This window comes from Amphibalanus amphitrite, unplaced genomic scaffold (genome assembly GCF_019059575.1).
Source record: "Amphibalanus amphitrite isolate SeventyFive unplaced genomic scaffold, NRLGWU_Aamphi_draft 000740F_arrow, whole genome shotgun sequence".
Taxonomy (NCBI): Eukaryota; Metazoa; Arthropoda; class Thecostraca; order Balanomorpha; family Balanidae; genus Amphibalanus; species Amphibalanus amphitrite.
This window is the reverse complement of record NW_024882234.1, coordinates 189,712-204,850: the sequence shown is the minus strand read 5'-3', so window position 1 is coordinate 204,850 and position 15,139 is coordinate 189,712. Positions and strand designations below refer to the sequence as shown.

Below are 15,139 nucleotides of genomic sequence, written 5' to 3'. Positions count from 1 at the left end.
CATTGATATTATGCTTGCGGCGCGAGTTATTGGCGAAAAACAGGAGGGGTGGGCGAAATCCGCCCCCCCTTCCACTGCGCAATGAATGAATGAATTACCCCGGATTAAAAAAAAAAAACTCCCGCATCAACGCAGCAAGACATTATTTCGCTGGTGGCAGGCAGAGACGGCAGGCACCGGCCCCGCCCACGTCACGGTCATCCCGACCCCAGTCCCCCAGTCGCGGCGGCGTGCTCTCCGTGCTCTGGCGCCGTACATGAACTCCTCGAACTCGTCGTCGCTGCTGTAGGCCAGGTACTCGGCGCTGGCGCGCCGCTCGGAGCTGGCCGTCGAGTCGGAGCGTAGCCGGCCCGAGCGGCGCTCCGCGGCGGCGGGGGCGGCCGGCTGGGCCGACCCCGCCCGCGTTGAGCGCCGCGTCACCATCGATGTGATCTCCACGGACGCCTGTGGACGCGCCAGTCACGCGAGCGGCCGGTCAGGACTCAGGAGACAGTAGTGCGCGTCCCGAGGCAGCGACCGACCCGGCAGTAGCTACTCAAATAGTAATACAGAGCCAGGACTAGATACAAGAGAGCAGCATTGAAAAAGCGGAGAGAAGTTTACTTCTACCAGCGAAAGAGTCAATGTAGCGCTACAGTAATAATACAGTATATTGAACTACTCTGGGATGAAAGTATGCATTTTGCGTTGAGTGAACTGCAATATGTGTAAGAGTTATAGCAAATAAGTAGCCTACTGCTGGGCAAAATAGACCGTCTTGATTCACGATCACAACGGAATTCATCAACGAATAACTTTAACATGACTTTTATGAAATCATTGGCACATCAAAGTCCAATGTCAAAAAGACGGCGTTCCCATAGAGTGCTGATAAGTCTTGGGAACAAGAACCTATTGTCCGACAGAAGAGCAAAGCGCAAAGTGACACTGTCTGTGCGATGACAACGAACAATGGTAATTCACCGAGAAAACTGTATCGATGACTGATACTCAGAAACTGATAAATGTGTTCCACTCCCACTTGAGATTAATCTGATATACAAGAGCTGAGCATAGTCTATATCATGGTTGGTAAAGGCAAGAGTAACACCACGACGGTGGATGCAATCGGACGAATAACTATATTTAAAAATAGTGAAAGCAAATGCAAAAGCACCCCCTCTCTCCCCCATTTTACATGAATCTATAAATTCTAATAGCCTGATGGCGTGCTTCATACCGTGGACGTTGTCGATATAGTAGCTGACTGAGTATTGGTTTTACTGATTGTGACCGTCTCTACAGCGCGCGCTCTGTTAGCCGACCGCCGCGACCTGGAGCTGAAACACACCGACCGAGAGAAAAGACGTTAGACGAGGCGATACTACATAGTACATACAGGACGTTAGACGAGGCGATACTACAAGACGTTAGACGAGGCGATACTACAAGACGTTAGACGAGACCAATACTACACTGGTGAAGGTTAGCGCAGCGAAGCGACACGCATATGCCAAGAAGCCAGCAGCGAAGAGGAGGGGAAGGTGATTATCATTAGAAAATTGTCAGCCGTCGGGATCCGCCGTCGGTCGTCGGTCGTCGATGGTCACTGGTCAGTAACGGGGATTATCAGTATTCCAGCTCAAGGTGAGCTCGGTGTCTCATTTGGCTGCCTCTCGGGGACGGGTTAATCCTTGGCCAGGGTACACTGTCGAGGTGAGCACCTCGAGTGAGCAGTGCTCAGAACTCGGGACAGGGACTCAGTGTCGGAATACCCAAGGGCAGCGCTAGGGTTCAGGGTACCTCGACTGTGACGGGTGTTCGTACTGGGCAGCTAGGTTTCAGGGTAAGCAGCTCAGTAAGGGGGCATGGTGACCGCCGACTGTCACTAACATCACAACAGCTGTAAAATATTGCCCAATTAATAACCTAATTATCTAATTTTCGTTGTCAGCGCACTAACCTCATTTCACGGAAGCGGAATACAAGCCAAGCTAGTTTAGTGGCAAATCAATTGCCAATGCCCAGTAAGAACTGACCCTATTCCCAGTCCAAGACCAGCAGAGAGCCGGGAAGTCCATTACGTGAAAAGGCTGGATAAGAACACAGACAAAAACGTCTGGGCTGCGTACTCTGGCACCGGGCCGCAGCCTCGCTGTTTGTTTGGGGGCGTCAGCCGGCTGACAGGGGCTCGTAGCGCCAATAGCAGCACCTGTGTCGCGTACCTCCAGACTGACACAGGGTGACGGCGTCGACACTGACACTGAAACAGACCGCCTGGCCACACCGGCAGTCAGCTAAGCTGGCGGACGGACAAAGCCGGTCGCCGGACCTAACAAAGACCGATCGATGGCCTGAAACCGCGGCGGCTAACAGGATCAGCCAGGTGCCAGGTAATACAGCACGGCAGGCATCACACACTTACCCCTGGCTGGTTATACGAGCGGGGAGGATCGCACGTCCCTCGGCTCACAGTCGCTGGTATCTGGTTCCACAACCACTACACCACAGGGCACAGACACACGGCAGGACGGCGGTAAAGACGGCAGGCAGCGGACCGACCGCGCTGGCTGCCGTCATCGACTGGAGCCGGACCGGACCGGGGCGAGTAGCCGGCCCACTCGTCACCCTGGCCACGGAAACAAGCAGCCTTACGAGCGGCGCGCCGCGCAGGCAGGGGTGCCCGCTCCCCTACGAGGGAGGGGAGGGAGGGGCGCGGTCAGCAAACCACGTGACATCAGCCCGACGGCACAGGGGAGCCAGTCACGGGAGTCTGACGAAACGTGGCACTCGGCCAGAGGGGCGCTCTACGGACAGACCGGTGAGTTGGAGGGATACTGGCAGCGGCCCAGCGCCGGTAACGGCCGACACCTGGGTCCAATCGGGTGAGACAGCCCCCGGTATCGGATCTGAACCACCTCCACGCCGGACACTCGCCGCCAGACACTGTCACACTCACGACTGCCCCGACACGGTTCGTCGGAAGGTCATCTCAGGCTCAAAAGAAACGGTATATACCATTCGAAAGCTGACGGAGACCTGAATCCAAAAATGTAATTTTTATCAAAATCGATCGATGACCTTTTTTGAAAATTGCGTTTTTGTAAAAACTTAACCTTTTATTCAACGGGCTGTCCCGGACATTCTTGAAAACATAAACATGTATTATTGAGTTCCAGTGAAAGCTGAACGCCAAAAGAACAATATTTAGCGAAGCAATATTTCCAAACATTAATATGCGTCTCCCACAGCCGAAAATAAGGCGCAATCACACATCTCAGTGTCACGATGGACCAAAGTCAGCCACACAGAAGCGTGAAATGACCCTTATCGACTCGCAGACCCGGCGCTCTAGGCCCGCCTGACCGGCCACGAAAAGAACGTTCGGCTCTCGTTCTAATAAACAAATGTCATATTTGTCACTTTAACTGTCCACATCGCTATTAAAGTTATTCAGGATACCTTGGAAGAAAATTCATTGTTCTGCTTGATTTACAACATGCTTTAATTTACATTTTTTATACATGTTTTGTTCCATCAGCTGCGATCAGTGCCCGCGCAGAGGAAGTGAGCGGGGTTTCATTGTCAGAGGCTGTACTGGTGACAGCTGCTCGGCCGTGCGACCGGTCAAAGGTTACCCTGCCCCGCCGGGCGCTACCCCCACTCCACCCGAGCTGAGGCCGGTGCAACCTCTGACATTTCAGCGCGGCCAATTTTCCTTATATGGGCATGATACCAAGTTCAATTGAGCAAAGTAGACATGAACAAATGCAAATTAATGCATGATGTGAAGATGACAGAGCAATGAATTTTCTTCACAGGTATCCTGAATAACTTTAACAGCGATGTGGACAGTTAAACTGACAAATTTGACATTTGTTTAGTAGAAAGAGAGCCGAACGTTCTTTCCGTGGCCGGTCAGGCGGGCCGAGAGCGCCGGGTCTGCGAGTCGATAAGGGCCATTTCACGGTTCTGTGTGGCTGACTTTGGTCCATCGTGACACTGAGCTGTGTCATTGCGCCTTATTGTCGGCTGTGGGAGACGCATATTAATGTTTGGAAATATTGCTTCGCTAAATATTGTTCTTTTGGCGTTCAGCTTTCACTGGAACTCAAAAATACATGTTTATGTTTTCAAGAATGTCCGGGACAGCCCGTTGAATAAAAGATAATTAAGTTTTTACAAAAACGCAATTTTCAAAAAAGGCCATCGATCGATTTTGATAAAAATTACCTTTTTGGATTCAGCTCACCGTCAGCTTTCGAATGGTATATATCGTTTCTTTTGAGCCTGAGATGACCTTCCGACGAACCGTGCCGAGTGGTGTGAGGCATTCCACGACCGTCTAGCGATGCATCATCACGCCAAGACACGCTCCAAGCAGCAGCGAGTCGCGGGGATATGCTTCTGAAAATCACGGTGTTTGCACGGTGTAAACATCGCATCAGTCGAGGAGAGCAGTGGAGAGGGCAAGGTCCCCGTCCCACACGCGGTGACGGGTCCGATGACGGCCTATGCTCAGCATCCTCTCAGCTCGTGACGCTCACTCCATTTTGGTTCGGGGTTTGTAGCTCGTGGAAGTTGGAACCCTTCATTCCAAACTGGTCATACACGTAACACCAACACCGCAGCGCCACGCGGGCGGCCGTACCGGCGTCCTGCCGGCCACGAGGGTAGGCAGGCAGAGAGGGAGGGAGCTGCAGAGCAGACGGCAGCCCGGCCCGCGCCGCCAAGGCCACGCCGGCTGCCGGAGACCGCGTCCGGCCTCCTGGGCGGGGGCGGGGGCGGGGGCGGGGGCGGACGCCGCGCGGCCGGCCTCCTGGCCAGGAAAGACGCCGCGTCGTCGGCCGGTCCCGCCGCCGGGCACTCCCTGCAATCTGCGGCGCATGAGCCGCGGTCCACTGAGCGCGGCACGCCGGCCAGCTCATGGCACCGGGCCGCATAAACCAGCAGCCACCGTAACCCCACGGCCGACCGCACGCAACGGAGCGCTATCTCCAACAGCGCGACTCGTACTGCAAACACCGGGCGACGACGCCCGTCCACGGCAGGCGGGGGACTCTATACGGCCAGTAGGTAGCAGAGTAATGCCACTTACTCCCTTTCATTAGCACGTGCAGTGCGCTAGGGGTGGAGAGCGTACCGAGCCGCGTTAGCGTACTGCGTCGTGACCTGGCTCCCCTTCAGACCGTGACGGCTCGACTGCTCGGTGTGGAGCCGCAGTGCCCGCCGTAAACCGCCGCCGGTGCCAGGCAATGCGCCGCTCCAGTACGCGCTCGGTAATGGCACGGTCAAGGTTAATGACTCACACTGCTGGCACAGGCACAAGGCCGGCCTTTCAACGCAAGCAGCCATAGCAGCCTCGTCATCCGTGAAATACTGCCGACTGTAAACAATGAAAACACTCATAGGTCGCAGCGTGAGAGCAGCGAGCTGCTGAACAGTGCACTGGATGGTAGCACTTTGTGAGTCATCATTACTGACGGAACCAGCGAGAATCCTCAGCCGAGGGTGCCTGGCATATCCAACAACGGCAGAAATCAGCAGCATCTAATCAGCTATATCTCAAGCGGAATCACAAGACTAGATACAGGTGAAGCGGATCAAAAGTTGGCAAACACGGCCTCTTGTCAGCACTCAGCACTGCTGCCGACACACAGCTGCCAACTGTTCAACACTTCACCTGCCCCCCCCCCCCCCCACCACCCCACCCCTCTCCACTCTACTCCACACTGCCGAGTGCCGGCCAAGTCACCCCATCTATCCACTTCACTTCACCAGTTCGACACGTCTCTCCACTCAAACGGCACACCCTGTCCCTTCAGATTCCGCTATCTATCGCTGTCTACCACTCTCTCAACCCGCCCTGTCTGCCTGGCTCTCAGCATTCGCCCCAATCTCTCAGACTGTCGAATCGACGGTAGGGAGTGGACCTTCGCACCCCTGTTGCCTGACCCAATGATATTCTTAGTCCGTCTCTAGAACACCCCATTTATCTACATTTCTCTCTATCGACTCTGACATGGGATTCACCTCCATATGTTCTTACATCCGGAGGCAGGCGTCTGGTTTACCCCGTATTACACTACACCGGACACGGAACAGCTCGACACAAAACAGTGGTCACTCACAATGTATCGCGCTGCACACGATACAACACTGCCACAGGCCGCAGTGACGTCATCGGTGCTCGTCAGCAATGCTGCGGCCATGCTGGTTCGCCCACGTCGCGAATGCCAGTGCAACATAGTCGGCAGGGAATGCGGCGTTGCATACAACTGAACGGCCGCTATACGGGGTCCGAGAGCAAGCTTTGGTGAGGAGGAAATACCTGTGAACTGTCTGGGGAAATTTAGCGCCCACACTACCTAACCTTGCCAATTCTTACCAGCAGCGCATTGCCAATTGCTTGCATCCGAGAGCAGCCCAATGACGTTTCACTATGACAATGGTGAACAGTGTTCGCCAATGACGCCGTTCCTAAACCACGTGTTTCACCTCACGGGACGGGACCGGCCGCCCGTGACATCACCCCTGGCGGCACATACACTGACGGACCCGGTCGGACCGAGCCTCCTCCCCCCTCCCCGCCCCGCCTCGTGCTCGTGAGTCGTGCCGGGCCGGGTCGGGGCGCTCACCCCGCCGTCGCATAGTCGATAGCCACGACACGCTCGCGGCCGATACATAATACATCGAACGAATGTATCGGACGGCGACCCGTCCAGGTGACGACGCCTGCACAAAGGGGTGACCCGGCACGCCCGACCCGAGCGTACGGCGTCAGGGTGCCGCCACCCCGGCGGCGCTGAGTGGCACGTGCCCCCGGACCCACCTCAGTAGCCTGCTCGCTCAGCTAAGGAAGCAAAGGATCGATCTAACATAGCTATGTGGTTCAACCAGCTCGTAACTCGCATCGTTTCGTGCGAAGTAGTCATTGACCAAGCGACGGATTCGGGGCAAGTTGAATTCGCCGCATGCGCGGCGGTACTCGGTAGCCTGGCAAAGTCCAAAGGCAACGACAGGGCACCGGGCGACGTTAGCCGGTGAATTACCCCGCAATAAAACCACAATATCAGGACACCGCAGTGTAGCGGGGCGGCGGGTGCGTGTGACGAAACAAGCCGATAACGCACAAGGGCCACTCCGACGCCTGGAGTCCTCGCACTCCAAAGTACACCGGACAACTAGATCTCATTTTTATCACTGCCAATACAGCGATTTGACGTCGTTTGGTCTTATCTGTTAACACACCAGCTGGCCGTTTGAATCGCTCAGTGAGTCATTGTTTCGTGGTTTCCGTTGGCTCTGTTGTAAGACCAGACGCCAGTCACCGTCGCAGTGCCCAGCGCGGGAATTTGGTAGACGGCTGAATAGTAGACCACAGACTAGGGACAGAACGTATCGACACAGTATCAACACGGAAGCCATCATTCCAGATCCGGACAAATCTCACAGACCATGTAGCAGCTGGCCCGGACTCCGCCGGCCCGGACTCCGTCGGCCTCGGCGACAGGCAAACAGATGTCCCCAGGTGGCTAGACGATTTAGGACGGGCGGACAGTCGCCGACGCCACTACCTACCAATGAGGGCCTGTCTGCCAGAACTGCGCCTTCTGGTCGCTCCTAGACCAGTGGACCGTCGGACCATCTGCTGGACGATCGGAGAGGACCAGTATTGGACCACTGGACCGCCATCACACGCAGCCTGCCCGCTGCCGGTAGAGGGTCAGTGCATCTAGCGGTCCGCGGCGCCGGCGGCGGCCGGTGGGAGCCGAGCGGTGCCGACAGCGTGCCTGTTTGTTTGGGTCGTCACACCGAGCGACCGCGTGTAATGACCTGGCCACCAGCGACCATCGCCGCTCGGAGCGAAAACATCCAGCCGCGCGCTGTTGGTAACACATGAGTCACTCAATATGGTAGAACTAATAACGAGTTCCATCAATACTGTAACTACCAACAGACAGAGTGAGTGTTCTTAATGCTGAAGCAGCACATCCATGAACGATTATTATGTATCATGTAAAACAAAGGAGTAACGACAAAGGTGAATGAAGATTAGATAATATCTTCCCTACGCATTTGTCAAGCTGGCATACTGCCATACGGGAGCCGTTCATCTGGGACTTGTTCACTGGCCATTCTTTCGTCCACACCGCCTAACACGTGGGACGCTCCTGTGCTGCCTACCTGAGAATCACCTGGCTCTTCGAGGGCTGTCTGTCGCTTCACACACCGAGCCAGTCGATTGGTCACAGCAGTGCGACTGCCACTGACGGTGGCGGCCGAATGACGCGCTCTGCCGTGGACTCTGTTTATCAGTGTGCCGTCAGGTCACAGGAGCACACACCCAGCTCGAGTGGGTTACCTAGCCGCGCCCCGATAGGGCCGGACATAGCTCATTGATCAGAGCGGGAGGGTATCGGTCTGCACTTCAGACAGCCACTCGAGAGTCAAGTGCTTTTCGGGAATAGGTCGAGTGCCAGTAATCTGAACTGAGTAACCAATAACCAGTGATCATCGGAGGACAATATCAAAATGCGATGGAGAAATGAAATATCTCGTCATAGAACTTCACAAATAACTTCACGATGAAACTCTCGTATAAATAAGTTAACACCTGGTGCCACGCCCATCCCTAGGGAGTGGGGTCATCACCGTCGAACCCATGCATACAACATACATTCCTCGTCAGGTGGCCGTGACGTCACCACGCCCGCGTCAGTCGTTATGTTTGAATCGGGCGGCGCCGGCAGGCCGAACGCCAGCCCCGAGTCGACCTTGATCGGAGCATGGGCCGGTAATAGCAGGTCCTATGAGCCATGAGGCCTCGAATCGGCCTCCGGTGCGCTGGAACGCCCCTATATACCTACTGGGCAAGGCACCAATGATAGCAGCACGATGCTATTACACGTGTCAAACTGGGTTTCCATGGAGACGTCAACAAGCCCATTGCTCCAGCCTCCAACACTACCACAAGTGTGACGTCAGCTCGCGAAATGAATAGCAGCGTGCTGCTATTAACGGTGAAACACCACCCAGGAGACGGGCATTGGGGGACGAGGACGACTCGCTCCGCATGACCGCAATGGAATCTGCTGAGCCCACTGCAGCTGCCACTGCAGCTGCCACTGCAACCAGCCCTCTAAACGAAAAAAGTGCAATCCCATTGTGACCCAACGGAGATAGTTGACATATAAAACAAGCATAAATGGGACACTGCATTGAAATCGCGATACCGCAGCATTTTTTCGCTCATAACGTCTTTCGTCAATGCTCTCCGATGCATTGTTGTATACAATGACTGGGGTCTTATACGGGTCCGTGATTTTCATTTTGCATAGCAATTGACCAGAAGCTGACTCGTTGGCCACAACCCTCGGCAAGTCGTGTTCGTCAGTGCTAGTAAATGTCGCGCAGTCTCCGTCGAGTCAGGTTATTTCCGGGATCTCACGTAACGCAATCAGTCGGTCGAGGGAGCGCAGCCCTCCGTTCCAGCAGTCTGGTAGGGACACTCACCTGCGTAGGCCGGTGCGAGGTGGCGTCACGGTCCTCTCGCGCACGTACACGTGCTCAGCGCCCGCGCAGAAGCAGCCGGCGCCGCCCGGGCAGTGCGAGCGCAGCAGCAGCTCGTCGCCCATCTCACTGTCTCACTCTCCGTTTCACACTGTCTCGCTCTCGTCTCACAATGACAGGGACCAATCGTTCACTGTCCCCGCGCGACTCGTCACGCCACTGCGCTGACTCTGGTCGGCGGCCAGCACGGACGTCCGAGGCCGTGCTCAGAGGTGGGCGCGCCCGTCCGTCCACCAGACGTGACGCTCCGACCGTCTCTGGCTGGACGCACCGGCACCAGTGACCTTCACAGTAGTTCACCGGCTGGTCGACAGATGGCAGCCAGCTGCAGTACGGAAGGAGGCAACGGTCAAAATAGGTGTTGTGCGTGCATAGGACCTACACAATGCAAAAGATGAGATCACAGATCATGGGAATGATAAACTGGAGTGGTAGTTACATAAATGGACCAATAACAGGACTTTATTTCCACACTGCTACACCTGTCACCTGGAGTTGCTGACACTAACTATATGTAACTACAGTCTACATGTCAGAAAAGGCTAGATAAGATAAGTAATTGAAAGTCATTGCTGAGTTTGAGCATTGGCGCCTCTGCCTGCCTATGCTATAATCAATGATCAATATACCTGGCTTCTCTATAGTTTCAAGCCAGAGTACAAGCCATGGCAATACCAATACAGTATGCAGCCTGCAACAGCCTAGGCAAAATAGCTGCACCACCACCAGCCTACACAAACCAGACTGAAAATCTAAATTAGCACTAGGCCAGACCAAGAAAGAATCAAATTTTTACCCATTAGATAAAATAGCTACACTTTTCAATGAAAAAAAAATGCAATAAATGGCACTATCTGGGCCCATTTGTGTTATACATATTGTTTTGACCAAGGGCTCCGCCACAGACTTTTGGTTGGGGGGGACGGGGGACAATTCTTCGCTCATCGCCCTGTGTGTCCTCTAAACCTAGGGTACCCCCAAATCCTGTTTTCTCATCGGATTTAGGCCACTTATTTTTCGTCATAGCCCTGGCGCGATTATTTTTTTTTTTTTAATACAGTAAAAAAAAATGGTTTGCCCAGTGGCTCCGCCACGGAGTTCAGGTTAGGGGAGGGGGGGCGGTCTCGCAAATCAAAGACGGTTGTAAGAATAGCGGGTGGCCAGGGGCCCGGCCATCCAACAAATGTTGGGCGGTCGGGCACGGATTAGGCCGGATGGGGTAGCGCGGAGGCTCTTCGCCGTTCGGAGCGATGCCCAGACATGAATAGGTGCATGCATGTATCTACTTGTCGCGAATTCAGTTGCGAATTCAGTTAATTTTTATTTTGAATCGTTTGTTGATGGTAAGATATGCATAACACCTTAGTTTAAACAATGTTGTTGTCACCTTTTATACAAAAGCAAAGAGCTATATAGTTATTGCACTCGAGATAAATTAATCAGCTACTCTACATGCATCATCCGATACCACGATATGTATTCACCATATGTTGGCCATTACGAGAACAGCGCTTCAATTGTTACCCTGCCCCAAACATTCTCAAACTATTGCAGCTAGCTTCAATGCCTTCATCTGATTGACACTCATACATCACAAATATAGATATTCACAACCTAGGGTATCACTACACTGCAGATGATAGCGTCGGCCTCCGCCCACGCCGCCTCGCACCTCTACCCACGCGAGGCGGCGCCCCCTGACCACCGACCCGTCACGCGGGCCACAGGCGGCCCGGCCACCCAACAAATGTTGGGCGCCCGGGCACAGGTTAGCCCGGATGGGGTAGGGCGGAGGCTCTTCGCCGCTCGGAGCGATGCCCAGACATCTGCATTCGCTTACGTATCGTTCAGTATGGGATTGGGGCCCAATGGTAGCATCTGTGTGCCATAAAATGTAACAATGGGCGCTTTCATCTGGCGCTCGCCGGCGCGGACACTTATGGCGACCGTCTAAAAACGCTTGTCCGTTTCACGGCCACTACCACGCTGCTTACCGCTGGCGTTAGCATTGACACCAAGTTGTAATGTTCATGCATTAAAATATCAAGATGTTTCTGTTACCATTTGGGCGGTCGATTGTTACCTGTTATTTTGGTGAAAACGTTCAAAAGAAAAATGTAACCATTGTACATATGTGTATAATCCATGTTGTTCATGACATATGCATTATGTGGTATGTTATGTCATATCTGCACAATTTGAGACAGGGAGACACAATTGAGCCTGTTATTGTACAGTTGGAGACAGCCAATCCATTTTTCAGCTCTGTACATATTTGCACATTACGTATTACGGCAAAGGCCTGTTAACCTCCCACAACTTGAAAAATGAAAGAAAAGGCGGCAACGGAGTTTGAAAGCAATCGCTTCCATATGAAGTAACCCTCTGCTAACCATTTTTCTTTCATAGGCTTACCCCGTGGCCGTTCCCTTTCTTCTAGACTCTAGAAGAAAGGGAACGGCCACGGGGTAAGCCTATGAAAGAAAAATGGTTAGCAGAGGGTTACTTCATATGGAAGCGATTGCTTTCAAACTCCGTTGCCGCCTTTTCTTCTAGAGTGACAAAATCTGTAATACGTTTGAATAACTATAGTGGAAATTTGGACAGATTTTTGGGGGGGACAAAAGACACTATATCCCACCCAACATTTTGGTTGGGTGGGACGTGTCCCCCCCGTCCCCCCCGGTGGCGGAGCCCTTGGTTTTGACAATGATGCAAAAGCACAGCAGGTCTGCATGGGAACATGATGACTGTTGGAAGCTGTACCCTAGTCCCTAACACTCAGATAAATCCGCAATTGCAATCCAAACTGCACCACACACTGGCTGAAGGCCTACAGTCCATACCAACCAGATCTTGATCTTTGAGAATGCAATGCTTTGCGGCCTGGGTTTAAAACACATTTTTTGACAATATAAAGTAAGGAATATAATTATCTGCCTATAGTATCCAATTATGATTTAGCCAAATTTAAAGCTTACCTATACCACTCTCATCAGTTCAGTTACCAGTAGGAGTAATTTGAAAATTGTAATCGATACCAATACCAATACAGGAATCAGGATATTGTGTGGTGGACGGTGACAAATGCTCTACAACGCAGTCACAAAAACATAAGCACAACCGCGGCATCCATAGGCTGTATTTGGGCTGTATCAAATAAAATACCTAGTAAAAGCAGTTACCTTTCCACTCTCGCGTGCAACTCGCGTGTATCGCACGTAGATTGATATCTTCACAAAAGCTTATTCACATCGGGCCGCTCTGCTAGCGCTCTTCAGAATTTCCATGGCAACTGCATTTTAAGCCAATGAATAACGTTTTCTTCCTTGAGTTCCTGTTCGCGCTAGCAGCACTTAAACTTGCGAACAAAAAATGAAAGGAATGTTATTTTCTTCATATACTGCGCATAAGTGACATTCAAAAGATTGAAGGTAAGAAATATGATACTATATATGGCCTTGAATATGATATATTTTGTTGTGCACAATGCTGATGCTGATGCCATATACCTTGTGTAATGGTAGTATCTATATTTATATACACTGTGGTAGTATTTATTTTGATTCAGTATCTATATCAATATAGCCTTGGCCCTTGGGTAGTATAGTGCAATGGTTCTATCACAGATTGAGATAGAACCATTGCACAGTAGTACAGTAGTACTGTAGTAACAGTAGTAGGTACTGGATTGGAAACAGAATATTGGCAGTTGCAGTAAGAGGCCGAATGTTTTTATGCGACGGCGCCAAAATGGGATTCTCGCGTGCTGCTGGGTGGATAATTTGTGTGTTGTGTATGGCAAAAATCGTCATTTTTGTGTTTTGTCGTTTGCATTTAAAATCGAAGCTACCAATGTTACTTTCATTTGCTAAAAGAATTGAGGTATTTCACTTTTAATTTGATAATTTAGAGGGCACATTGCATGGTGTTTTCTTTTGAAAAAATTGCAGTGCAAAGCCTTAACGTATAAGTACATCAACAATGGAGGAGGGGAATGAGCGGTAAAAGCTGCCGTTCTGGCTAAAACCCAACAAACCAAGAGGAACAAAAGATTAAAACAGGAGATGTCTCACATGCTACCTATTCGCTTTTCTCACCGAAACACCTCTACGGGCTCAGTGGGTTGGCGCCATGGGTCACCGTGACCAGGCTGAGTGGGATCAGGACTATTCCGCTGTGTTGGTGTGTGAGCTGCATTTCAGAAAGAAAGATTTCGAAGATGATCGGTCATTTCGCACCGGCATGCAGAGACCGCGCCGTCGGCTCAAGAGCGGCGCAGTGCTGTCAGTATTGACCAGCGTGGATTACGCGATGCCCCCTGTGCACGAGCGGCCAGCGAAACTAGCCATAGCATCGGCACGCCACTCACACCAGAAGCATGTTATGAAGGGCCAGACCGATACGTTCTTCACAAATGACAATATCAGCTATCAGGTGGCAACTACAACTGGTCGGCTGTCCGACAATTCCTGGAGGATGAGGCGGTACTCCGAACTAAGGGCCTCAGATGGTGGTCACTGGTCACGTTTCAGCCCCGCCGACGCCTCCGCCCGAATGGCACCATCACGGCAGGAGTGACAGCAGGATGGTGCTCTTGTCATCCAGGAGCTAGTGGCCGCGGTGGCGAAATCCACTGAAATGGAGGACCTGGATGACAGCGCCAAGGCCTCCCTGGGACACAGCTCCGGCGCCTTGGCACGCTCGGCCACCAGGCGTAACAAGTACGGTGCCTCCGCTAGCCTGCAAATCTATAATGGTGCTACACCGCTGGAGGTACGACATGGAGAAAGACGAGGAAGACATCGACCTCACCGTGAGGATCTGCCATATTTGGAGGCAACTGCCGAAGATGGAAGCTAACAGGAACCAGCTGCTGGTCTGCGATCAACCAAGAAGTGACGCAGAAGTGACGAAGATAGTCGTACACCGGGATGTCGAACTGACCGGAAGTCGTTTGCAATTATAGCCACGACGTCTTTAGGAGCCTCCTTCCAGAGATGTATGCGACGGTTTTCAATCGATTCGCTGGAAAGTGTGGAAACATGGTAACTGATAAGTGAGACAGACAGTGCTTGTCCATCGAAAGTCAAGAAGCAGACACCCCAGCCACTGGTGCAACCCGATCGAGGAGCGACAAGAGGCTAAAGCTCAGCAGGGTCAAGAAGATGTAAGGCGGGGAAGTAAGGTCGCTGATGAAATTGGGAGGGCAGGCGAAGCAAAGTGACACTTGAAGGGGTGTTTTGTGACGTTTGTTTGAATTGTGATGTTTGGATGGTTCGTTGTGACAGGACTGGTGTCGATTAGCATGTAAATAAAGAGATCAAACTCCCATGTACATTGTAAAGTTCTTTTTGTTGATGAGAGTGAGAAATCATTATAATCAAATCAGTGGCATACGTTCCCTCACCACGGTGAGGAAAGTGTAACCAGCAACGTTTAGTGAAATAAGTTGCCATTATGCAAAAACGCAACAATAAACACGAGCACGGCTAGATTGCTTCTTTATAAGTTTCATTCACAATCACATAAACCAATATTTTTTGTTGCCTGTGAGAGGAGATATCGAAGTCTGGGCACGAAATAG

General features: G+C 52.2%; 1 protein-coding gene across 4 annotated transcripts in view; it reads right to left on the bottom strand.

Annotated features, from left to right (window-relative positions):
- The window catches only part of LOC122365453, a 30,299-nt gene extending 20,406 nt beyond the window's left edge, over positions 1-9,893 (bottom strand). Inside the window, exons 1-3 of one of the 4 annotated variants that reach the window (XM_043336649.1) lie at positions 9,496-9,893; positions 1,220-1,319; positions 257-444 (exon numbers count right to left, since the gene is read on the bottom strand). In XM_043336649.1, coding sequence (XP_043192584.1) covers positions 257-444; positions 1,220-1,319; positions 9,496-9,617 — 410 coding nt within the window. In that variant the 5' untranslated portion in view covers positions 9,618-9,893. Of the gene's footprint in view, positions 1-256; positions 445-1,219; positions 1,320-2,404; positions 2,522-9,495 lie in introns of those variants that run through there. The other 3 variants (XM_043336650.1, XM_043336651.1, XM_043336652.1) reach the window with 3 other exon arrangements.
- Between the last annotated feature and the right edge of the window lie 5,246 nt (positions 9,894-15,139).